Here is a 25,740-nt window from a genome sequence, read left to right on the forward strand (position 1 = left end):
TGGAATGCTTTCTATATGAATCAGTTTTTATATTTTCTTGAAATTTGCATATATATGTATGAGAGAGAGAGAGAGAGAGAGGGAGAGAGGGAGTGAGGGAGAGAGAGGAGCGAGGTTACTGCTGGGGCTTTGTGCCTGTATGTTGAATTCACCGTCCCTGGTAGCCATTTCTCATTAAAACCTTTTTTAAACTTTATTATTTGATAGGACAGTAGGGTAGAGGAAAATTGAGAGGGGAGGGGAGATAGGGAGAGAAAGAGACACCTGCAGCTATCCTTGTGAAGCTTTCCCAAAAGACTGGGGGACAGGAGTTTGAATGCAGGTCCTTGTGTTCAGTAATGTGTTGTGTGGTCAGCTGGTTGCACCATTGCCCCTGCTCTACACTCAGTTAATGAGTGAACTCAGAACAAAATATTGATACTGCTATGCAAAGACATAGTAAACAAAGACATACTGTGGATGCCTAGCTGGTAAAGTGGTTCACACACTACACCTAACATATTACTGTCATTTTGTACCTAGATAGAGGAAACTTAAACTTGGCTTAGGTAAGGCAACTTTGAGGGGCACTTCTAGAGTTACTTCCAGCTCCAAAGTCAGGAAGAGAGGGGGGTGGTGTTGATGCTAAGAAGAGAAAAAGGGTATGGGTGCAGGTGAGTGAGTGGAAAGCTGACCCTGCTGTAAAAGCAGCTCCTAGGACTTGAATTTGAGCTAGAGATGAGATCAGAGCTGAGTTGCATGATCGATCTCTCCCCTGTCTTAAGCCTCCCCTAAACAGAGGAGCAATAAGTAATAGAGGAAACATTTCAAGCAGGGTCAAAGGTCACATTCCCCCTCCCCAGAACACCACATCCATACTGGCTTGGGTCAGCAGCTCTGTCCACAAGCAGCGCCTAGCCCGGGGCTCGCAGGCTCAGAGCACCCTAGGGACCCAGACAGGCAGCCGTGCACTAGCGGGCGCTGCCACTGGACTCCATTTGTTTACGGCTCGGCTCAGACCTCGCTGCAGGTAGGGGGGAGTGGAGATGAAAGAGGAGGTGAAGAAGGTGATTCCACCTAGTGCCTCCAAGCCAGAGCCCTCACCCTTCGTCGCTTAGTTTCCATTTCCTAGCGGCTCGGCTCTCTGGTCCGGGTAACGCAGGTTTCGATTCCTAGCGCGGCCAGGGCGGGGCCGAGAGACGCCCATGGCCTTCGCCTGCCGCGGGCGCGCTCAGTCGCTGCGGGGCCAGCTCTCCAGGCTGCTGCGCGGGGCCTGCGCTCGGGTCATGGCGCCGCCGCGCCGCTTTGCGTTGGAGCTTCCGGGCTGCACTCTGGCTCATTTCGCCTTCGGCGGTGACTCTGTTGACAGCGACCGGGAAGCCCCGGCTGCGCGCCGTGACTCTCGCGTGGCTGAGCTCCTGGGTCCCCCGGGCCGCAGCTACTCCCTGTGCGTGCCGGTGGCGCCGGACGCGGGCTGCGCCGCCCGAGTGCAGGCGGCCAGGATGCACCAGCGCCTGCTCCGCCAGCTGCGCCTTGGCCCCCTCCAGCAGTGCCAGCTGCGCAGGCTGCTGTGCTACTGCCGGGACGGCGGGGCGGGCGGCGTGCAGCACGGCGTCCTGCTCCACGACCCCCGCGACAGCCCCGACACTCGGCGCGCCCTGCTGGCGCTGCTGGACGCCTGCCAGGAGGCCCCCAGCCCGCGTCTGGGAGAGTTCGTGGGCGATCAGAGCCTCCAGGTGTGGCAACACCTGTGGGAACTGCAGGATGGCCAGGGGTGGCAGCTGGCAGTTGGGCAGCGCGTCTTGTCGGCTCCGGAGCCCGAGCTGCACCCCGTGGTGCCCGACTTGCCACGTTCTGCTGTTTTCCCCAGCCGCGAAGCCGCCCGTGCAGTTTTGGAGACGGTAAGAGCCATATCCTTTCCCAGCGCTCAGCGGTGACAGCCTCTGCTCCTACTAGAAAAATGGACACAGGGCCTGCTCTTGGGGGAGGGGTGGTGATGGTCCCCCTGACTTTTCTTGCTCGGGTGTAGATACTCCCGTGCCAGCTTCGGATTTAGACACCCTAGGGTTCTTGCGTGATTCTTGCCAGCCTAGAAGTTTCAACTCAGTCTGGGACACTGATATTGCAATGGTTGGATGCTTGCTAAAAATGCACTCTAAGGTACTTCCAGAGGGACGAAAGAAGCCCATGGGCATATGCATTTTTTTTCTTTTTATAACGAGGGAGAAAGCTTAGTAAATAGAGGTCAACAGTCCCCACCTACTTTCACGCTGAGGGTCCCACTCATTCAGTTACTCCAAATTTGTGTTCTATTCCCTCTCACTCATCAAATGCCTGCCTTACCTTGTTGTTATGACAGTTAAGGGAATGTTGACTCATAGCAGGAGCTTAGTGAAGGGAAGTTAGGACTCATTCTGACCATGGCCTAGCAATGTCTGGCACTTCCATTATGGACTGGACTGCGGTTTAATATACATTTTCTAAGTTTATGGAATAATGTTGGGGTGTAGCTAAGCGTGCAAGATCTACCTTCTGGCCCTGCATCTCTGGTATTTATTAACCATGTTATCCCCCCCTTTTTGTTGCCCTTGTTGTTTATTGTCTTTGTTGTAGTAGTTTTTATTGCTTTTATTGCCATTGTTGTTGGCTAGGACAGAAAGAAATGGAGAGAGGAGGGGAAGACAGAGAAGGGGAGAGAAAGACAAACACCTGCAGACCAGCCTCACAGCTTGTGAAGCGACCCATTGCAGATAGGGAACCGGGGGCTTGAACCAGGATCCTTACACCTGTCCTTGAGATTCGTGCCACCAGCTCTTAACCCACTGCGCTACCGCCCAGCCCCCTACCATGTTACCTTTTTAAAGTACCTTAAATATTTTTTGCCTTGATTCGGTTTTCTTAATCCATAAGATTCAAATAAAAGAAGCCCCCCCCCGTCAGAATTACAAGAAGAATGAAACCACTCAGAATACTGTACTGCATAGTAGTGTAAGGACACAAGTAAGGAACTGTTTTAACCTAGTTGTAGAGTTCAGTGAGCACATAGTAGATTGTTACAAAGATGGGAACTTTGGATTCCTAGAAAACTCTGGCTCTGCTAGCCTGGTGATTACAGTGTTTGGCACTTTTAGCTGTCTGCCCTGGAACCATGAGGAAAGGGCGTGTTGTTGGCTGTTCTTCCCAGAGCCCAGAAACTGATTTCACACTGTGTGACGCTTGTAAGCAGCCCCATTCTCTAATGCTGTTGTAATGCTATGACAAAGCTGTACACTTATATGGCATGCCTGGCCTTCCTCCTGGGAGACAGAGGAGAGCTGCTCAGTGAGTGGTCTCCATAATTACAACTTTTTTTTTTAATTCCAGTTTAAGCTGCACACATCCTAAAATAAAGGCAGTCTAGCTGTTTTCAGCTTCAGCTCCTATGCATTTGAGCGTGGGACCAAGTGTAACTTATCAGCCTATTAGCACCAGCCTGTTTTTGTCTCATCAATTAGATATGGATTCCCCAAAGTCCTACTGCTTTGTGCTAATACACAAACTTGTTTTACAGTGCACATCCTTTATTCCTGAAGCCCAAGCAGTGCTTGACCTACTTGACCAGTGCCCAGAACAGATCCAGAAAGGAAAGTTCCCAGTCATTGTCATTGAAGGACTGGATGCCACAGGTACAAAATATTACCCTTTTTGTTGTTGTTGTTGTTGTTGCTATAGGAAATGCAATTAATTGATCATTTCTAAGAAGAAGAAGCAGATTTTGACAAGTAGTACTTCATCAAGAGTTCGGTTTTGTTAACCCCACGTGAGCTTCTAGTATATGTTGGGCATGAAAAAGATGGGTCTGGGACACAGAGATAAGTAAGGACTAGGTCCTCAGGCTCCCTGGTGAACAGAGTGTTCTACTAACCCTAGATGTGGTCAACCAGGGCCATGGGATCATGGTTAAGGAGAGCTCTGGCCGGTGTTTTCACTATAGTTAGATGCTGTTCAGATAGGGGAGTGGAGATAAAACTGTTGCTGGAAAGTGGATCCTCAAAGACCACCTTAGTTCTTGTCTGTATCATGGGAAATAATCCCAGTGTAGTGACTCCATCAGTACAATGAATAGAGGTTTATTAGGCAAAAGCAGGAGAGACGGAGGGGTTTAAAAGTGAAAACGGGGTCATTCGGTAACACAGTGGGTTAACAGCACATGGTGCGAAGCACAAGGACCTGCATAAGGATCTGGGTTTGAGCCACTGGCTCCCACCTGCAGGGGGGGTCACTTCTCATAAGTGGTGAAGCAAGTCTGCAGGTGTCTATCTTTCTCTCCTTCTCTCTGTCTTCCCCTACTCTCTCCATTTTTCTCTGTTCTATCCAACAACAATGACATCAATAGCAATTTAAAAAAAAAAGGGCAACAAAAGGGAAAAAAATAGCCTCCAGGAGCAGTTGATTCATGATGGAAGCACTGAGCCCCAGCAATAACCCTGGAGGCAAAAAAAGAAAAAAAGCATTGGGATATAAAAAAAAAGTGCAAACAAGGGGTCAGGCATTGGCGAACTTGTTAAGTGTACACATTACAGTGCACGGGACCCAGGTTCAAGCCCATGGTCCCCACCTGCAGGGGGAAAGCTTCACAAGTGATGAAGCAGGGCTGCAGGTGTCTCTGCCTCTTTCCCTCTCTATGCCACCTTTCCTATTCAGTTTCTCTCTGTCTTTGTCCAGTAATTAATCAGTTATAAAATGTGAAAACATGATTGTATTTCCCCCAAGGGCTGGGAGTGGGCAGGCCAGGAGAAAGGATCTGCACTGAAATTGGGGATCTTTGGGTTTCATTCATTCATTCACTCATTGCATAGAGACAGAAAGAAATAAAGAGGGAAGAGAGAGATAGAGAGGGAGAGAAAGATAACCTACAGAACTGTTTCACTGCTTATGAAACTTTTCCCTGCAGGTGGGGGTCAAGGACTTGAACCTGAGTCCTTGGTATTGTAACATGTTCTCAACCAGGTGTGCCAGCATCTGGCCCGGATCTTTGGGTTTTTATGGAGTTTTCTCTCTCTAGTTCCTCCTTCCCTTTTGGCTGCTAGTGGTTAATTCAATGTGCAGGGTGGGTTACTTGCAGTTCGTGATTTGTCAGTTTGACTCAGATGATGGTCAGTAAATACCTCTAGTTGCTTGTGATAGGCCAAGATCTCTCAGGAAGACTCTTACATCAGCTGAGTACTGTTGATCTTAGCTTACCTCTTTGTGCTGCCACATGGTCCCCTCCATCTTGGGGCTGTCTTCTCTACTACTTACTGTAATAGAGGCTCCAGATAAGAAAACAGCAATAGCCAAAAGTCTAAAAATCTAAGCCACTGTGGTGCATACAAAGGTGCAAATGGAAGAAGTAAGATATGGGGAAAGTGCTTTCCAAGCTTCTATTTAGACATCAGTACAACCTGGAAATGCCCATTCTTAGCCCAAAACACAATAGATGTATGACTCTGAGGGCAGTAGAATTTAACTAATGAGAAGGCTGATTTTGGGCAATCATAGTAGTATGTGGTTCAACATGAATTTCTTCTTGTACCAAGTGAAAGATGTCATGAAACAGAGCTTTCTGGATTCCAGATACTAGAGGTTATCATTCATTTGTAAACAAGAAGACTCCTGTTTTTCTTCAAGATAGTGTAACTCCAAACAGAAGCCCTAAGTTTCTAAGGGTTTGCAACTATTTGTAGATTATCCTACCATGTAACAATGCCCTTTATTTATTGGTGGGAGAAATTAATTTGATATTCTGAGCCAATACTAACTTTTGGGAGTTACAGCATAACTATATAAAGGTGATTTTTTGTTTTGTTTTTGTTAACATTATTTGCAGGTAAAACCACCTTGACCCAGTCAGTTGCCAATTCACTCAAGGCTGTCCTCTTAAAGTCACCACCTGCTTGCATTGGTCAGTGGAGGAAAATCTTTGATGATGAGCCAACTATCATTAAAAGAGCTTTTTACTCTTTGGGCAATTATATTGTGGCTTCTGAAATAGCTAAAGCATCTGCCACATCACCTGTGATTGTAGACAGGTAGGTATATAGATATCTTGAGGTTGGCATTTATTTCCTAACAAGTAAGTGTGTGTGTGTGTGTGTATGTGTGTGTGTATTTCCAAATTCATGAATGTAACATTTGTGTTAATTAGGTCAAATTGTATTATGATAATAGTAGTAGTAAGCTTGCAATTTATTACTTATCTACCACATTACCTGAACTTCTCTCAGAACATGACACATACATCATATGATATCACACTAATAACTTGTACACTAACTTAACTAGGTTTATACTTAATACTATTCACAATTTACAAATGAGGCTTTGCTAGTGCTCATGTGGAGTGGCTCCAACTGGGGGGGGGGGGTAAGCCTCCGACTCTCCCGCGCCACCTCTAGTGGCTGCGTGAATTAGAAAGAAGCATTGGAAGACATTCTGGTACAAACATCCGTTTATTTGGAGATGGGTACAGGCTCTTATACTGAGTTAAACAAAGAATATTTTTCACATGTATCAGAAATTACAGGTTTCTTAAAGGTCAGCTTGCCCCTATGGTAGGGGGTTGGTATGACAAGAATTGGTGAGATAAATAAAGGTCAAGACAGTTAGTTTCCATGATGCAGGCAAGTTAATTATCCAAAGGTATTTGAGAGAAGCATAGGGTTTAAACCAGTAAGGTGAGGTAGAGAAGAAGAAAAACAAAGCTTGATGTAAATCACACATATCAAGGTACACAAGGAAATAGAATATGGGGTCTTACTGCCTGGTACTGGCAGGGGTGTATGATAGAGTGTGTTCTATATGATCAAAAGGTGAAGTTATAGTGGATGTGTAAACTTTGAATGAACCCTCAAGCAGGTAGCCATTTGGCCTGGTAGGAGGGGGTACTGAGTGTGAGAGGCTTGTAGGCTTTCTGTGAGCTTGAGAGACTAGCAAGGAGAAACTGAGTCTGGGAGACTTTTCCCTCTTGGCTCATCTTTATAAGAAGAGAGGCTAACAACTGGGGTGTCTTTCCAGACCTCCATCCAAGGATGGGAGAACTCCCCTAAGCTCTACCAAGCTTTCACATACTCCCACAAGGCTTGGGAGTATAGATTGACCTGCCAGTGCCCAAATCCAATGGAGAAACAATTACAGAAGCCAGAACTGCTACTGTCTGCACCCCAAAAACAACTTTAATCCATACTCCCAGTTGGGGAGAAATGACAGGAGGAAGAGGATAAGTGAGCTCTGAACTCTAGCTTCATCAAGTCCTAGAGGGAGAGGATGAAATGGGGAGAGAAGTTGGATGTAATAATAGGGCTATGTGTGGCTTGGAGGGGAAGAAAGGACTGTACCTGGAAACAAAAGGGGTCAATTATGTACAAATGTAGACAGATAGTTGTAGAGATGATAGTTAACCCATGTCTTGAACCTTGGGAGAACTGACATGGACTACAATGGAGGGAAATGGGATTCAGAACTCTGCTGGTAGGAATGGTGTGGAATTATACTCCTGTTAACATGTAATTTTGTAAATCAATATTGAATCGCTAATGAAAAAAATTACTGATGAGACATACGTCACAGTAAAATTAAGTAGCTTACAAGAGTGATTGAGATAGAAATAGCATATCAGGGGAGTCAGGCAGTAGCGCAGCGGGTTAAGCACACATGACTCAAAGCACAAGTACCAGCATAAGGATCCTGGTTCGAGCTCCCGGCTCCCCACCTGCAGGGGAGTCACTTCACAAGCGGTGAAGCAGTTCTGCAGGTGTCTATCTTTCTCCCCCACCTCTGTCTTCCCCTTCTCTCTCTATTCCTCTCTGTCCTATCCAACAAAGATGACATCAATAACAACAACAATAATAACTAGAACAATAAAACAACAAAGGCAACAAAAAGGAATAAATAAATAAATATTTTTAATTTATTTATTATTATTTTTTTAATATTTATTTTTATTTATTTATTCCCTTTTGTTGCCCTTATTGTTTTATTGTTGTAGTTATTATTGTTGTTGTTGGATAGGACAGAGAGAAATGGAGAGAGAAGGGGAAGACAGAGAGGAGGAGAAAAAGATAGACACCTGCAGACCTGCTTCACCGCCTGTGAAGGGACTCCCCTGCAGGTGGGGAGCCGGGGTTCGAACCGGGATCCTTATGCTGGTCCTTGTGCTTTGCGCCACCTGCACTTAACCCGCTGTGCTACAGCTCGACTCCCAATTTATTTATTTTTATTTAAGAAAGGAGACATTAACAAAACCATAGAATAAGAGGGGTACAATTCCACACAATTCCCATAACCCAATCTCCATATCCCATCCCCTCCCCTGATAGCCTTGCCATTCTATACCTCTCTGGGAGTATGGATCCAGGGTCGTTGTGGGTTGCAGAGGGTGGAAGATCTGGCTTCTGTAATTGCTTCCCCGCTGAACATGGGCGTTGACTGATCGATCCATACTCCCAGTCTGCTTCTCTCTTTCCCTAGTAGGGTAGGGCTCTGGGGAAGCGGAGCTCCAGTACACATTGATGGGGTCGTCTGTCCAGGGAAGTCTGGTCAGCATCTTGCTGTCATCTGGAACCTGGTGGCTGAAAAGAGAGTTAACATACAAAGCCAAACAAATTGTTGAACAGTCATGGACCCAAAGACTGGGATAACGTAGATGAAGTGTTGGGGGTATTCCCTGCATGCTCTTGTGTACTTCTGCTTTCAGGTATAAATTTTTCCCCTAGTTTATGGGCATGGGTGAACCTATGCTCTATCTCAGGGGACCTGGACTATATATAGGTTTGGGGACTTTATTGAGGAGTGGACCACCTGGAATGGAGTTAGAGAATACTATGAAAGGAAAGGTCTCACCCGAGTGATGGAGCTGAAGGGTTCTCATTCCACACCTGAAGTCTCTGGTCACAGTCTGAAGTGAAGCATGCTGGGGAGGCACTCGTTGCGTTGATTAGGTTGCGATCCACGGATGCAATATTATTTGATTTGAATTGAGAGCAGCATGCAGAAAAGTGGGCCCCACCCTAAGGTTCCAGGACTGGGGGAAATATAGGTTCTATAGTGGAAATGTGAGGTTCCTGTTGTCTTAGGGTTTAAGAAGACAATGGATAGTTATTGTTATCATCACATTATTTGGTGATAGGGTTAACTTTGGAAAGTCCCTTTGTTAGGGTTTGGGGTATAATACCCAGCATCTTGTATATAGCTGTGCTACTGGTTGCTTCTGTTCTCCCTGGTCTAGGCTTTTGGGAGAGACAACATATCAAAGTCAGCCTATGTATTAAAAAAGACTCAGTCTGTGTTTTAAGAAGTTCTAGACATATGGTCAATTTTTCCCCTCTCATATTAATTAAATAGTGGTTTATATAATGTTTACACTTTAATAGGATTGTACATAAACACCACTTCCACCACCAAAAGACTGTGTTCCATCCCCACCACCCCCCCATCCCCCCCCCCCGCCTTTCCAGAAAACCCAATGGCCACCCTCCCCTTTACCACAGTGTTTTTACATTGGTTCCCTGCTCTTGATTTAATCAGATCCTGCTTTTAGTTTCCCTTTCTGTTCTTCTTTCTCAACTTCTGTTGATGAGTAGGGACATCCCATACTCATCTTTATCTTTCTGACTTAGTTGACTTAACATAATTCCTTCTAGCTCTGTCCAAGATGGGTCAGATAAGGTGGGCTCATTGTTCTTAATAGCTGCATAGTATTCCATTGTGTATATGTACCACAGCTTTCTCAGCCACTCATCTGCTGTTGGGCACCTGGGTTCCTTCCAGGTTTTAGCTATTATGAATTGTGCTGCTATGAACATAGATGTACACACATCTTTTTGGTTGAGCATTATGGAATCCTGGGGGTATATCCCCAGGAGAGGAATTACTGGGTCATATGGAAGGTCTATATGTAGCCTTGTGAGAGTTCTCCAGACTGCTCTCCAGAGAGGTTAGACCAATTTACATTCCCACCAGCAGTGTAGAAAGGTTCCTCTGTCCCCACAGCCTCTCCAACATTTGTTGCTGCTGTCCTTTTTGATGTATGCCATTCTCACAGGAGTCAGGTGGTATCTCAATGTTGTCTTTATTTGCATTTCTCTGACAATCAGTGAGCTGGAACAGTTTTTCATATGTTTGTTAGCCTTTTGGATCTCCTCTAAAGTGAATGTCTTGTTCATATCCTCTGCCCATTTTTGGATGGGGTCATTTGCTTTTTGGGTGCTAAGTTTGCTGAGTTCTTTGTATATTTTGGTGATTAGTTTCTTGACTGATGTATGGCATGTGAAGATCTTCTCCCATTCTGTGAGGGGTCTCTTTCTTTGTGTGATAGTTTCTTTGGCTGTGCAGAAGCTTTTCAATTTGATGTAGTCCCATTGATTTGTTTCTGCTTTAGTCTTCCTTGCAACTGGGTTTGTTTCATCAAAGATATCCTTGAGGTTTAGGTGGGAAAATGTTTCACCAATGTTTTCCTCTAAGTATTTGATAGTTTCCGGTCTGAGATCCAGGTCTTTGATCCATTTGGAGTTGATTTTTGTTTCTGGTGAGATAAGGTGGTTCAATTTCATTCTTCTGAATGTTATAAACCAGTTTTCCCAGCACCATTTATTGAAGAGAGCCTCCTTCTTCCACTTAATCCTTTGGGCCCCCTTATCAAAGATTAGATGTCCATAGGTGTGGGCGTTTAGATCTGGGCTTTCAATTCTGTTCCACTGGTCTGTGTGGCTATTTTTGTTCCAGTACCAGGCTGTTTTGATGATGATGGCATTATAATATAGTTTGAGATCTGGGAGTGTGATGCCTCTGTTTCTGTTTCTTTTCCTCAAGATGGTTTTGGCAATTCTAGGTGTTTTCTGGTTCCAGATAAATGAATGTAGTTTTTGTTCTATTTTCTTAAAGAAGCTTGGTGGAACTTTGATGGGTATCACATTAAATTTGTATATGGCTCTGGGGAGAATATTCATTTTGATGATATTTATTCTTCCGATCCATGAGCATGGGATGTCTTTCCATTTCTTGGTATCAGTTTCTATTTCCTTGAAGAGTGACTCATAGTTTTCAGTATACAAGTCTTTCACTTCTTTGGTCAGCTTTACTCATAGGTATTTTATTGATTTTGTTGCAACGGTGAATGGGAGTGATTTCTGGATGTCTTCTTCAGTTTTAGTGTTTGCATAGAGAAATGCCACTGATTTTTGTCATTGATTTTGTAGCCTGATACCTTGCTATATTGCCTAATAACTTCCAGTAGTTTTCTATTGGATTCTTTAGGTTTTTCTATGTATACTATCATGTCATCTGCAAATGGTGAGAGTTTGACTTCTTCCCTTCCAATCTGTATTCCTTTGATTTCTTTCTCTTGCCTGATTGCTATGGCAAGAACTTCCAATACTATGTGGAAGAGTAATGGTGATAGTGGGCAACCCTGTCTAGTCCCTGATCTGAGGGGGAATGCTTTCAGCTTCTGTCCATTGAGTATGATGTTGGCTGTTGGTTTGCTATATATGGATTCTACTATCTTGAGGAATTTCCCATCTATTCCCATTTTTTGTAGAGTTTTGAGCATGAATGGGTGTTGGATTTTGTCAAAGGCTTTCTCTCAATCTATTGAGATAATCATGTGGTTTTTGGCTTTGCTTTTATTGATATGGTGAATGACATTGATAGACTTATGTATATTCCCCCCCCCATCTTCCCCTTCTCTCTCCATTCCTCTCTGTCCTATCCAACAATGATGACATCAGTAACAGCAACAATAATAACTAAAACAATAAAACAACAAAGGCCACAAAAAGGAATAAATAAATAAATATTAAAAAAAGAAATAGCATATTGGGTATATTATCAAAAGTCTCTCCTTTAGATAGATGCTGTCAGGATTCATTTGCCCACTGGTTAAGTCAAGAAATGTATTGGATAGCTACTTTGTGGCTAAGACTATTTTCAGTTTAGGGGATTCGGTGGCAAATAAAATAGACAATGCTCTGTTCATGGAGTAAACATATTGGGTTGTCAGAAAAGTCATGATGCATTTTTTTTGCAAATAAAAATAGCAATATGTCATACCTTTTTAGACAATGCAGTATTATTAAAAGAGAAGTGAATAATCAAATGCATACATAGATCACTAAGTGATATCAGGCAAGGATAAATATAATGAAGAGGATACATCTAAGTAATACAATAGAGTATGGCTATTCCCCCCACTCAGTATGGACTTGTAAGGCTTAAATAAGGAAGTGCCATTAAGGACAGGTCTGAATGACCCCAGGCAGATGGACATGAACATTGTGCCATAGCAGTATTATGGAGAGAGGACTCAACAAGGACAGGTCTAACGAGGGAATGAAATTGAGGCCATGTGGTGGCACACCTGGTTAAATATACACATTACAGTGTGCAAGAACCTGGGTTCAAGCCTCTGGTCCCCACCTGCAGGGGGAGAGCTTCATGAGTATTAAAGTAGGGCTGCTGGTGTCTCTGTCTCTTTTCCTCTGTGTCTCCCTCGTCTTCTCAATTTCTACCTAATATTAAATAAATAAATATTAAAATATTTTGTAAATAAAAAAGAGAAAAAAAATGCAATTTTTGAGGATCAGAAATAGGCCAATGTGATAGAACTAGGACCAAGGTGGGGTGTTCTGGTTGAATGAACACAAATCAGGACCAATATGTGGGTCCTGCTGGAGTGGATATCAGTGTTTTTATCCTGAGCTCATTGTGGAAATCCATTGGAAGTTTCAGGCAGTAGAGTAGCATAGGCTGACTTATACTTTCATTTTATTTTAATAATTTCTTTTTTTAAAATTTCTATCAGAATTATCACTGGAGCTTGACATCTGCACAATGAAACCACCACTCCCAACAGCCTTTTGTCTTCCTTTCTTTTTCATTTGATAGGACAGAGAGGAATTGAAAGAGAAGGGGGAGACAGAGAGGGAGAGTGAAAGAGAAAAACCTGCAGCACTGCTTCCTTGCTCATAAAACCCCCCACTCTGAAAGTGTGGACTGGGGTTTTGAACCCAGATCCCTGTGCATGGCTGTGTGTGTGTGTGTGTGTGTGTGTGTGTGTGTGTGTGTGTTTGTGTGCGTGTGTAAAACCAGGTTTGCAATAGCCATATCCTCTGATTTATTCTTTTAAATTTCATATGTAAGGGGGCCAGGCGGTGGCATACATGGTAATCACATCACAGTGCACAAAGACGCAGGTTCAAGCCCCTGGTTCCCACTTGCAGGGAGAAAGCTTCAGGCGTAATGAAGCAGGTATCTCTCTATCTTTTCCCTCTCTACTTCCCTTCCCCTCCCCCAACTTCTCTCTCTCTCTATCCAATAACAAAGAAATAAAAAATAATAAATTATATATGTAAGGAATAGTATTAAAATTTTACTACAGTGAGTAAAAGTGAGCAAGGCCGACTAAGTTTACAGTCAGTCACCATGGCTTAGCAATAGGGAAATTAAAGCCACAAGGAGATTCCATTTTGTTCTCATCAGGTTGGTGAAAACTAATTAAAAATTTTATAATATCTACATATCCTTGTGTGATGCTGGTAGGAGTTCGATTCTGGGACAGGATCATGGAAAACAATTTGAAAATGTTTAGCAAAGTGGAGTATTCCAAACACTGATGGAACACAAGAACTTGTTTCCATTCTATTATTTATTTTTGCCACACTGTGTTTTCTGGAATATGCTCTGTCACTTCTCCTGGGCCAACATTTTCATGGTTTTCATTTCAGATAGGCAGAAAGAGAAAGGGAAGGAGAGAAACAACAACACCACCCATTCATAGAACTCCTTCCAGTGTTAGGGTGCACCTGTGTGCTATCAGAGCTCATACCTGGGGTCTTGAGCACGGCAAGGAGGACACTCTACTTGGTAAGCTATCTCCTGCAGCTTCTATTCGTAGTACTGAAAAGTCAAATCCCATCAAAATAAGAAGGAGTAAATAAATACTGACATGTATTTAAATGGAGCACGACCAAGTGATAAAGGTAGTGAAATGCGCTTGTGTATAGAAATTACAACACCATAATTTAAAAGGAAAACAAACAAGTTGCATAAAGATATTCAGTAGAATACACACTGTTTCATACAGAGGATATTGAACACCATCGTATTTGTGAGCCTGCTTTCTGTTGCAATTAGAAGGAAAAAAAAAAAAAGCTGAAGATAAGGAGTCCCAGAAGGCCTCAGTTGTGAGTGGATGATTTCTTCACTTGAATGTTGATTTTTGTTCTTTTCTCTAAAATCTCACCTGTTTTCATCAAATTCTGGTTGGCATTCTCAAAAGAACATTAGTCATGAATGTAAATCTCCAGGCATTTCAACAAGTGAATATATTCAAGTTCATTCTGTACCCAGATGAAGGTCAAAGCCTTACCATCCCTCATGGGATCCCGTGCTTCTCTCTCCCAAATTACTGCCTACTTTTCTTCTACTAGTCACCCGACCCCACACCTCCATGCTAACTCTCATCATTATAACTTAGCTCTTGCCTGTATGTGCAAACATACATTAAAAAAAAAGTTTGTATCTGACTTCCTTCTTGGTACATTATGCTTCTGAGATTTATTCTTGTTGCTATGAACTTTCTTTTTGCACAGCCCTGGGAATATACAAATACAATTCAATTGCATAGTTTTCTTGTTTCCTTCTTTCCTTCCTTCCTGCCTGCCTTCCTGCCTTCCTGCCTTCCTTCTTTTTTTGCCTCCAGGGTTATTGCTGGGGCTCACTGTTGGCACTACAAATTCACTGCTCTGGCAGCCATTTTTTCCATTTTATTGGATAGGACAGAGATCTGCTTTTGTCACTAGTGAAGTGACATCACTGCTGTAGGTGGGGAGCTGCTGGGTACTTGATCCTTGTGGGGTCCTTGTGCTTAGTACTATGTGTACTTAATGAGATGCACCAAAACCTGCCCCCCCGCAGCTGTTCAGTTTTATTTATTTATTGTTGAAAACTTTAAAAATCATTTATTTTTTAAATTTGTTTTAAAGATTTTATTTATTTATTCATGAGAAAGAGGAGGAGGAGAGAGAAAGAACCAGACATCACTCTGGTACATGAGATGCCGGGGATTGAACTAGGGACCTCACACTTGAGATGGTGCTTTATCCACTGCACAACCTCCTGGACCACTGTTTATTTTTCTTACTTATTATTGGATAGAGACAGAGAAAAATTGAGAGAGGAGGGGGAAACAGAGTGAAAAAGAGAGACAGAGACATCTGTAGCCCTGCTTCACCACTTGCTTGAACCTGGGTCCTTGTGCATTATAATGTGTGTGCTTAGTCAGGTGTGCCACTGCCTGGCTCCCAGCTATTCAATTTTAAAGGTTGGTTTTCTGTTGGATAGTATGCCAGCTCCCCCTGGCTTCTGCTTAACCATATGCCTATATAGGGATAGATTTAATCCCATTCAAAGCTTTGGTCTATTTACATAAATCACTTTTACATTTACATAAAGCACTCCCTCCAGGGCATTGGTGGTTCAGTGATAGGATTCTCGCCTGCTCCACCCCCTCCTTGTCACACTCTGATTTTTGCCAGTCACTTTTCTCTCCACCCTCTCTATGTCACATCCTGTTTCCACCCTACTTGGCAAGTATATATAAAGGCAGCATTGTGAGTTTTAGGGTACCTTGAGTTTATCTTAGCTCGTCTTAGATTGTGCTGCGTCCTGCATGAATAAAGAGATACTGCGTACAGCCCAGCCATGAGTCCCTGGTCGTCTGTTACCCGCCCGTGAAGCCAGCCCGGCGAAAACAACATAGCCCGTCGAAAACAACAGTTTTCCATTATGTAGAAACACAACTACTTGAAATGTCTTTCTGCATATACAAAATACCTCTCTAAGAGATGATTTGCATGTAGAGGTTTGAGTGGGTGAGGCTAAGAAGAACAGTAGGAATTAGTTACTGGGATACTGCTGTTGTCTACATGATTAGCCAGTGGGTAGTGTTAACTTTAGGGATGTCAACTAGGTATTTCAGAGTTGACAATTTATGAATAATCCTAATGCCACTTAAGAAGTCATGTTCCTTCACAATTTTTATTAAGTATTTATTTATTTATTCCTTTTTTGTTGCCTTTATTTTTTATTGTTGTAGTTATTATTATTGATGTTGTTGTTGTTGGATAGGACAGAGAGAAATGGAGAGAGGAGGGAAAGACAGAGAGGGAGAGAAAGATAGACACCGGCAGGCAGACCTGCTTCACTGCTTGTGAAGCAATTTCCCCTGCAGGTGGGGAGCCGGGGGCTCGAACCGGGATCCTTATGCTGGTCCTTGTGTTTTGCACCACATGCGCTTAACCCGCTGTGCTACTGCCCAACTTCCTCTTCACAAAAATTTTTAAACCTTGGTATTTTTTTTTTAATGTTGTGAAAGTGCCAGTGACTTTTAATGTACAGTCTTTTCATTTCAAGGAGAACAACTAAACGTTTCTCAGCATAGTTCCAATATTAGAGGTTTGCTTAGGGAAATTAACTCCTTTTCCTGCACTTAGTAGGTGACCAGGAGGAGGAGCCAGAAACATCACTATATCTGCATCTTGTACCAGCATTCCCTGCCTCACCTGACTCCAAAGGTCATACAATGCAGATAGATGCAGATTTTAGCACCTGGAGAGAAAAAGCTGGCGCATATCCCCTGGGGGGATCTCTTGTATCCCCAGAAGTGACTTATCAAACCTGGAATATCAGTAAGCTTATTTCCTAAACTGTCCCAAAATCCTGAAGAAGCAATTGCTCGTCTTCTCTGCTTCAGTTTCCCAGTCTGTTAAATGGGGATATTCATTCTCCCCACCCTCCCTGCCTGCCAGCATGACTTGTGATGAATAACCAATGAATGAACACAGGTGGATGTGCTTTGAAAAGAGCAAATGATTATTAAAATAGGAAGCAACATTACATAAGCTGTATATAATGTGTCTCCAAATTGCATTTGATTTGAACTAATGTGGTTTCTCTGATGGCAGGATTGGAGAAGACTAAAGAGTGGAAAGATTCTGAAATTGATGGCCAGAGGGTATGATTATTTAAAATGAGCCACAGCATTGTCAACGAGAAAACAACAGGGCCCCAATTCTTCCCTTGATTTTTCTGCTTTGTGTCTGAATTGTCTGCAATTTTGTTCTTTAAAGAAATATTGTATCACCTTGTCAGATGAGGAGAAAAGAGCAGTTACTTGTTGTCTGGGTGGGCTTTGTTCATGTTTAAAGATTTTAATGAAATCCATTTTAGACAACACCATCATTTAGCTGAAAAAAAAAAAGAGACAGTAATTTGTGATGGTGACTGTGGTTAAGGTTGGCAACTTAATCACCCTCGTTACCTTAAAAAAATCTATTGTTGCTCATAATTTTCTATAAAAAAGGAAGACTTTTTAAATTAAGATGAGTGTAACTTTTGCTGTGAACACAAGACACATGGGTAAGGCAGTGTAAATTGTAGTTTGTTGCCAAGAACAAGAAAACCTGAACGTGTACCAAGCTAAAGGGACAATATGCTTCTGATGAAGAAGATGAGAGTACAAGATGTCAAGTGAGGAGAGTCAGGTAAATGATATATAGCAATCATCCATCACATAATCCATGGAGGTAGCAGTTATGGTGATCTTGAGTTTTCAGGATACCTTTTTGGAAGTAGTTAGGGGCATTAAAGAAAAGATGGTGTCAGCATTATTTTTCTGCACTTGTCCTTTTCAGTCCAGCCTGTACTCTGCTACCTTGATTTGGAACAATGCTTCTTTAAGCTGTAATCAGTGTTTAGTAAGAACTAGACATCATCTTACATAGATGGGGTGAGGCAGTTACCCCTCACCCCCCAGCACTTGCCAATTTTTGCAACAACTGCAGAAAGGAACCAAGCCTTTACAAGATTTTTATTTTTCTGATGAGAGAAGTGAGAATCTATGGACTGAAATGCTTTACCAACATCTACAAAGCAAGTTTCTGGCAGAAGGTAATAAAATACACAGCCTAGAGAGCACTTTGAATTTGTTATATGTCAGTAGGACCTTTCACTATGAAAAACAGTTCAAGCCTAAAATGATCAAGGTTTCTAAAGCATAGAAAACAATAAACTCAAATTACAGACAAGCTTGGGGCTGTAGGTACTTCTGTATGTCTAGATTCTGGTAATTGTTTCATTAAATATTTGTTATAAGTACAATTTCTTTGATTCTAGATTTGAATTTTTGCATTTGGCCACTTAAAATAGGAACCTGACCTGAATAAGGGAAGAGAATGATATCTTAGTGGCAATGGATAAATCACTTCCAGTTCATGCATTCATATACCCAAAGAGGCTTTGTTTTACTTATTAATTTTATGGCTTATATCTTGTCTACTTCAGGATTTTTAATACAGAGATGACTGACAAAAATTAATAATCTAAAGGAGACAAAAGAGGCCATTGACTGACAGACCTGGTTAAGTGCACACTTTCCAATGAGCAAGGACCTTGGTTCAAGTCCCTGAGCCTCGCCTGCATGGAAGAAGGGGTCCTGGGGGAAGGGGCTTCAGAAGTTGTGAAGAAGGGCTCTCTCTGTCTCTGTTTCTCTCTCTCTCTCTCTCTGTTTCTCTCTCTCTCTCTCTAACTCCTCATTCCCTCTCAATTCTTCTCTGCCCCATTAAGTAAAAAGAAAAGAAGAGGGGCTGGATGGTGGCATACCTGGTAAAGCATGTGTGCTACATTCCACAAGGACCCAGGTTCAAGCCCCCAGTTCCCACCTGTAGGGGAAAAGCTTCATGAATGGTGAAGCAGTGCTGCAGCTGTGTCTATTTCTCTCTGTATCTCTCCTCCACTCTCAATTTCTCTGTCTCTATCCAATAACTAACTAAATAAATAAAAAGAAAAATGGTAAAAATGGCCAGTAGGAATGATGGATTTGTAGCGCAGGCACTGAACAATAGGATAAGACTGGTGTGGGGGTGGTGGAAAAAGCAAATAGTTCAGTGTAGCTCTAAGCAGAATCTGGACTGGAGTTGGTGTATTGCACCAAATGAAAAGACTCTGAGGTGGATGGGTTGGTGGGTGGGTGAGGGGAAGAGTATAGGTCCTGGAATATGATGGCAGAGGTTCTATTGTTATGTGGAAAACTGAGAAATGTTATGTTTGTACAAACTTCTGTATTTACTCTTGACTGTAAAACATTAATCCCCCAATAAAGGAAAAAAAGGGGGGGCAGGTGGTGTTGCATGTGGTTGATCACACATGTTACAATGTACAAGGACCAGGGCTCGAGCCCCCGGGTCCCCACCTGCAGGGGGAAAGCTTTGCAAGTGGTGCAGCTGTGCTGCAGATGTCTCTGTCTCACTCCCTCTCTATCATTCCCTCCCTCTCGATTTCTAGCTGTCTCTATCCAATAAATAAAGCTAGTAAAAATAATATTATAAAAAACCTTTAAAAAATAGCTCAGTGTAATTTACAGTAAGTTATTCAACTGAACAAATAAGGACCTTTCTGAGCTCAGGGGTGATAGCAATGCATCCTGCCTGGGGCTTCCTTTGAGTTGGACTGAGGGGAGAGGAGGATTTTCAGGTGGGATCCTCACACTAGCTAGAGGGAAAAATGCACAAAGGATGTTTTATGGCTTTTCATTTACATATAGGCATTTGGGTATTTTGCTGTAGAGAACTGATCTGATTTTTTTTTTTCTTTGTGGTTGTGATCTACCTCCCCCAGGTTTTTGTGGTTGTGATCTACCTCCCGCAGGTTTTCTCACTTAAATACTTTTTTCGTATAATTATTTTTCATTGGGAGATTAATGGTTTATAGTACAGTTGTTGACACATGGGTACAGGTTTAATTTTTTAAATTTTATTTATTTATTTTCCCTTGTTTTTTATTGTTGTTTTTATTGATGCTGTCCTTGTTGGAGAGGACAGAGAGAAATGGAGAGAGGAGGGGAAGACAGAGAAGGGTAGAGAAAGATAGAGACACCTGCAGACCTGCTTCATTGCTTGTGAGCAACTCCCCTCAGGTGGGGAGCCAGGGGCTCGAACCGGAACCCTTATGTTGGTCCTTGCACTTTGCGCCACATGCGCTTAACCCGCTGTGCTACCACCTGACTCCCTTGTGGGCACAGTTTTTCATCTTGGCATGACAGGTGTCTGCAGAACACTCTCACCCTCAAATGAGGTGCGTCATTATGTACCAAGACCTGCAAACTCCTACTTCCACCACTCCCTCTCCCTGCTCTCCTTCCCTAGAGTTTTTTGCTTTGGTGCAATATGCCAAACCAGTCCTTATTTTACTTTTGTTTTCCCCTTCCTGTTCTTGTTTCTTAAGTTCTGCCCCTGAGTGAATTCATCCCATATTCTTCCTTCTCTTTCTGGCTTATCTCATTTCCTATGATTCCAGCAAGCTCCAAGATGAGGTAAAGAAGGTGACTTTATCATTCTTAATAGCTGAATAGTATTCCATTGTGTAAACATAGATCAAGAAAGTTCCAAATACACCTTAGAAAGGACTTCTAGGAGTTTTGTTGGGTGTGTGTGAGTTTCTCTATCTCCAGGTCTGATTCCCACGTACATTTAAAGGAAGGGGAGAACTGGAGAGGACAAAGCTACCTCATACTCAGGGTTCCCAGAATACACAATCCATTGACAAGTTCTGTTTGAAAACAGTGTGGAGGCTTGAATGAGTCTGCAGATTTTCTTTTGGCCAGGACAAAGCATTAAATAGAAAGATATTTATCCTCTCTTGTCATCATCTCATCATAGTAAAAAAAAAAAAAAATGGATACTGTGTTGTCAAGGATTTGCTTCAGTATAATCTTATGATGAATGTAATTTCAAAGGAATAACATGGTTTCATAAAGACTTCAGTGCGTTCATACTGGTTTATCTTTATATATTTTAAAGATAAGATTTACTGTTTTAATAATGAAAAAGAGAAAAATCAAACCATCCATAGAGCGATTATGCATTTGTTTGTTGCCTCCAGGTTATTGCTGGGGCTCAGTGCCAGTACTACTAATCCATGCTTCTGGTGACTGTTCTTCCTCTCTCCCTCTCTCCCTCTCTCCCTCTCTCCCTCTCTCCCTCTCTCCCTCTCCCTCTCCCTCTCCCTCTCCCTCTTCCTCTCCCTCTCTCTCCCTCTCTCTTTCTCTCTACCAGATAGGAGAGAAATTGAGAGGGGAGGGGGAGATAGGGAGAGAGAAAGACAGATACCTGCAGACCTGCTTCACTACTCGTGAAGTGTCCAGGGGCTCTAACCCAGTGCGCCACCACCCAGCCCGCTGAGCTACTCATTTTTTTTTTTTCTGTGTTGCTACCATATGGTACCAAGGATCAGATCGAGGGCATTAAGTATAAAAGGGGGAGTTGCTCTGCCTGGACCCCATAGTTATACTTGTTATAAACATTTTACTTGCTAACATTTATTTTGTGTATTTAATTTAAACCAGACTAAGGAAGTTTCAGAACCAGCCTCAGTGAACTTAATGGTGGGTGCTCAGCTGATGCTCCAACTTCTGCAGTTGGAGAGCTCACTCTTATTCCTCAGGTACTGGCATAGCACGGCCACTTATGCCATTGCCACCGAGGTGAGTGGAAGTGTCCAGCATCTGCCCCCAGTCCATCATCCTATATACCAGTGGCCACAGGATCTGCTCAAACCTGACCTGGTGCTGCTGCTCACTGTGAATCCTGAGGAGAGGATGCAGAGGCTTGCAGGCCGTGGCATGGAGAAGACCAAAGAGGAAGCTGAACTGGAGACTAACAGTGTCTTTCGTCAAAAGTAGGTGACTTCTATTTGACATGAGTGGCCAGTGTTCTTGGAATAACTCTGACTTCAGAAACAGGGAGGAAATTACTTGCTCCCATTTAGTAAAACCTAAGGGACCATGACCTTCCATTTGGCTAAGTTCCTCTATGTGAGTGGTACACCATAGCTGCAATGTTCTTCTTCTTCTTCTTTTTTTTTTTTTTTAATGTATTCCCTTTTGTTGCCCTTGCTTTTTAAATTTTTATTGTAGTTACTGATGTCACTGTTGGATAGGACAGAGAGAAATGGAGAGAGAAGGGGAAGATAAAAAGGGGAGAAGTGACTCCCCTGCAGGTAGGGAGCCGGGGGATGCTTATGCCAGCCCTTGTGCTTTGTGCCAAGTGCACTTAACCCGCTGCGCTAGCCCAACTCCCTGTTTTGTGTTTTTCATACCTGCGAGGTATCTGACTATGAGTCTGACTTTGCTTGTCCTCTGAGTGTGCCAGAAACAAAGTTAAGATGAATAAGACAAAACTTAAGCTGCTTGGCCTTAGTTTTCCCAGCAGTAATACAATGACCACCAAGCACTGCTAGATGCATGCATAGTGACTTTATCTGGTAGATGCTTGCTATGGGGTGGGCATTGTGCTTAGGATGCTCTGTAATCCTTGCTGGACAATACTAGCCATATTTTAAATTTATTTATTTACTTATTTTATTGGGATTAATGGTTTACAGCAAAATAGTTTTTGATATATGTGTAAAATTGCTCACTTTTTTTTTCTGAAACACTTTCAACCTTAGCCTAGGTCCTCCTCCACCATCATGTACCAGGATCTTAACTGCCCCCACCCAGAATCAGTCACTTTGGTGCAATACACCAAATCTAGTTGAAGTTCTATTTTGTTCTGTTTCCTTTTTCTCTTATTTCTCAACTTTTGCTCATATTTTATAGTTTATAGAACTAAGGTCAATGGATCCAGGGATTTGTCTAATTTCATTTATTTTTACAAATATATTTATTTATTGGATCAGGACAGCAGTTGAGAGGGAAGGGAGAGAAAGAGAGGAAGAGAGAAAAAGAGATATCTGCAGTACTATTTGAAGCACTCATGAAGCTTTTCCCCTGCAGGTGAGGGCTGGGAGCTTGAAACCAGGTCCTTGCACATTTTAACACGTACACTCTACCAGATGCACCACCACCCAAGCTCTGGTCTAATTTTCACAGTTACTAAATAGTTACTATCTACTGGGATAAAATCAAGATTTTTTTTTTCCCTGAGATAGAAGTCAGGTTTTGCTTTTCATTTGAAAACTGTAAACACAATAGCAGGAGAGCTTCCTGACTATATGTGAGTTGGTTCTCTAGCACTAGTTTGTAAAACCAAAACAGAATAGTTTACATAAAGAGTGATACTATTGTGATCAGTCAAAACATTTCACACAATGAATGACTATTTGACAACTGACCTGTGTGCAGTAATACTATGTCAAGCAATTTAATGTATTAATGTAATTAATGCAATTTGTCACTTAACAAACTTGCAGTGAAGTCATTATGACAGTCCTCATATTACAGATAAGTTTATTTTACAAGTTCAATTAGCTAGTAATTGTAGAGATGTGGTTCCCGTGAATCTACAATATGACCCAATTCCACCACTGTGCTATATAGTTCTTCCATAATACAATGAGTATTAAGACATTCTGCATACAGCACAAGTAGCTAATCCCAAAGGGAGATGAATAAAAACTAGAGAATCTTAGTGTTGATCCTGATGTGCTGCTACATGCAGATGTTGAGATACAGTGCTTACACCTGATACGTAATGCTACAACCCACTGTTACTTTAGTAAAATCTGAAAAAAAAAAATACCTATGTGAAAGATGAGAGTGAATTCTGATAAAATTTTACAAAAGCTGTAAGTGGAAGCATGATTTCCAGGAACTTCTGACTTGTATGAAGACCATTCTGGTCACAGAATTAGAAGAAACTTTCCACTGGGTGAATTACTTAAATCTTTGAGTCTTTCTGCTACTTTTCTGTGCAGAATAGGGTTGGTACTGGTTCCTCTCCTAAGGTAGTGTGTGTGTGTGTGTGTGTGTGTGTGTGTGTGTAAAGAGAATAAAGATGTAGACTACTAATGCTTGGCAGATAATAGATAATTCCATTAGTGCTCCCTCTTAAACATTATTATTAATTTATCATTTATTGAACAAAATGTATCAAATGTCTCCTGTGGGCAAAGCAAGATGTTGAGGGAAGCTGTGAGTTGTACCAGATGGGGGACCTCACTTCAAGCTGTTTCTGTTACTGTAGGAAAATAACATGTGTATGAAGATCTGTGTTAAAATGTAGGCCAACTCTCCCCATTTCATTCTCTCCCCAGGGTAGAAGTAGCTTACCAGAGGATGGAAAACCCTGCATGCCATGTGGTTGATGCCAGCCCTGCAAGAGAGAAGGTTCTCCAGATGGTTTTAAGCATAATCCAAAATAAGTGTAATTAATTGTAGTTCCTCCATCCAGGTGACATATTTTGCTAGATTTGATCTTGCTCCACACAGTTTCACATCTATATTGGCTGTGAAGTTTGCCCAGCATCGTGTATTGTGTAACAGAAAATTGGAGACCAGATATTTCAGTTTTGCCTGTATCACTGTACTCTGACTGATGGACCCATCAATGTTGAATTCATGTTCCAGACGGACTGAGGACCACTTTCTATCCAGATTAATGCACCTTTACTTTGAATATCAATTTGGTTGCACTCCTTTAAAATATCTCCAAAGTGTTTCTATCAATAGAAGTAACTGGAATGATATTTCCAATCAAGGGAAGTCCTCTATAGACTTTTTTAGGCTTGTACCTGGCTCACACATTCAGCCTTGTTATGGCCAGAGTTGACATTTTGATCCAGTGGATACACTCCATAATTTTGAGCTCTGTCCCAAGTCCCAGAACAAAGAGTTCTTGTAGAATCTATTTTTATATTCTGACTTTCCCTAGGACATTTCCTCAGTCAGGGATACTTGCAAGGAAAGCATCTGACTTGTATGTGTGGCTCATAGCCCCTCAGATGGTTGGTTCTCTTGGTTAATATTTCAGACTCAGATATAGTGGCAGCCCAAGATACTCTTAATGCAAATACACCAAACATTCCTTAAGTTGTATTCTGCTTTATTTATATTATTTCACTTTTCTTTGAAAATATGAACTTGAATATTATGAATGTTTTGTGCTGAAGTAGATATACTTAGCCGATTCAACCATTCACTGGTATTAATGTTTATTCTTCCTCAGTGTATTTTTTTTTTTTTTTTACTAATTGAAGCAGAAACTGAGAAGTTAAATGTGATGTATGTTGTGTGTAGAGATTTGTTTATCTTGATAAATAAGCACAGTGGATCCTGGAATTATCTTGCACTTGAATTTGTTATGAATATTCAAAGCAGTTTTGAACTTGAAAATAACTTTGTAATTTGTTTGGCTAGAAAAAATAGCTGAGAAATTAAACTAAATCACTCTGTGGCCTTGAGTAAGTCATTTAATGTCGATACTCCACATATTGTGACCTAAAAAGTAAGATGTATTATTTATCTTATGGAATTGGCTGACAGAGGTAATTGCTTGAAATTCCTTCCAGCTCTAAGATGAACCTTGCACATTATTTTTATCCTATTTATCACTTATTAAGAGGATATTCCCCTCCAACAAATAAAGTTAAGGCTGTATCAAGTTTATTACATTGTAATAAAGTTTAGTATTAACTATATCATACTATTTTTCAAAATAGCTAGATGTAATTGATATATATATATACATATATATAATATATCTACATATATGGATATGAAATTAGTTCAGGTAAAACATTTAAAAGTCTAATAATATAGCTAGGGTTGCTTAAGGTGTAGTATCTTATGTTATTGGTGTTATATACCTTAAATCTTTTGAAACATCTTGCTGGCTGTGTAAGAAAACAAAAATGTAACACTTTTTTTTATGTACTTCCTGAATAAACTTGCTGTGATTTTTTTTAAAAAAC

General features: G+C 41.9%; 1 protein-coding gene across 2 annotated transcripts; it reads left to right on the forward strand.

The window, feature by feature from the left end:
* Nucleotides 1-949: 949 nt before the first annotated feature.
* CMPK2 (cytidine/uridine monophosphate kinase 2) lies at nucleotides 950-25,223 on the forward strand. 2 transcript variants are annotated; one of them, XM_007522256.3, is made up of 5 exons: nucleotides 950-1,880; nucleotides 3,530-3,644; nucleotides 5,828-6,029; nucleotides 21,493-21,726; nucleotides 24,085-25,223. In XM_007522256.3, the coding sequence occupies exons 1-5, from the start codon at nucleotides 1,185-1,187 to the stop codon at nucleotides 24,200-24,202; spliced, it is 1,365 nt and encodes a 454-aa protein (XP_007522318.2). In that variant the 5' UTR covers nucleotides 950-1,184; the 3' UTR covers nucleotides 24,203-25,223. The 2 variants fall into 2 exon arrangements, with proteins under 2 accessions (XP_007522318.2, XP_060043012.1); XM_060187029.1 differs by lacking the exon at nucleotides 24,085-25,223 and having other exon boundaries at nucleotides 21,395-21,556.
* Nucleotides 25,224-25,740: the final 517 nt, after the last annotated feature.

This window comes from Erinaceus europaeus, chromosome 3 (genome assembly GCF_950295315.1).
Source record: "Erinaceus europaeus chromosome 3, mEriEur2.1, whole genome shotgun sequence".
In the NCBI taxonomy this organism is placed as follows: Eukaryota; Metazoa; Chordata; class Mammalia; order Eulipotyphla; family Erinaceidae; genus Erinaceus; species Erinaceus europaeus.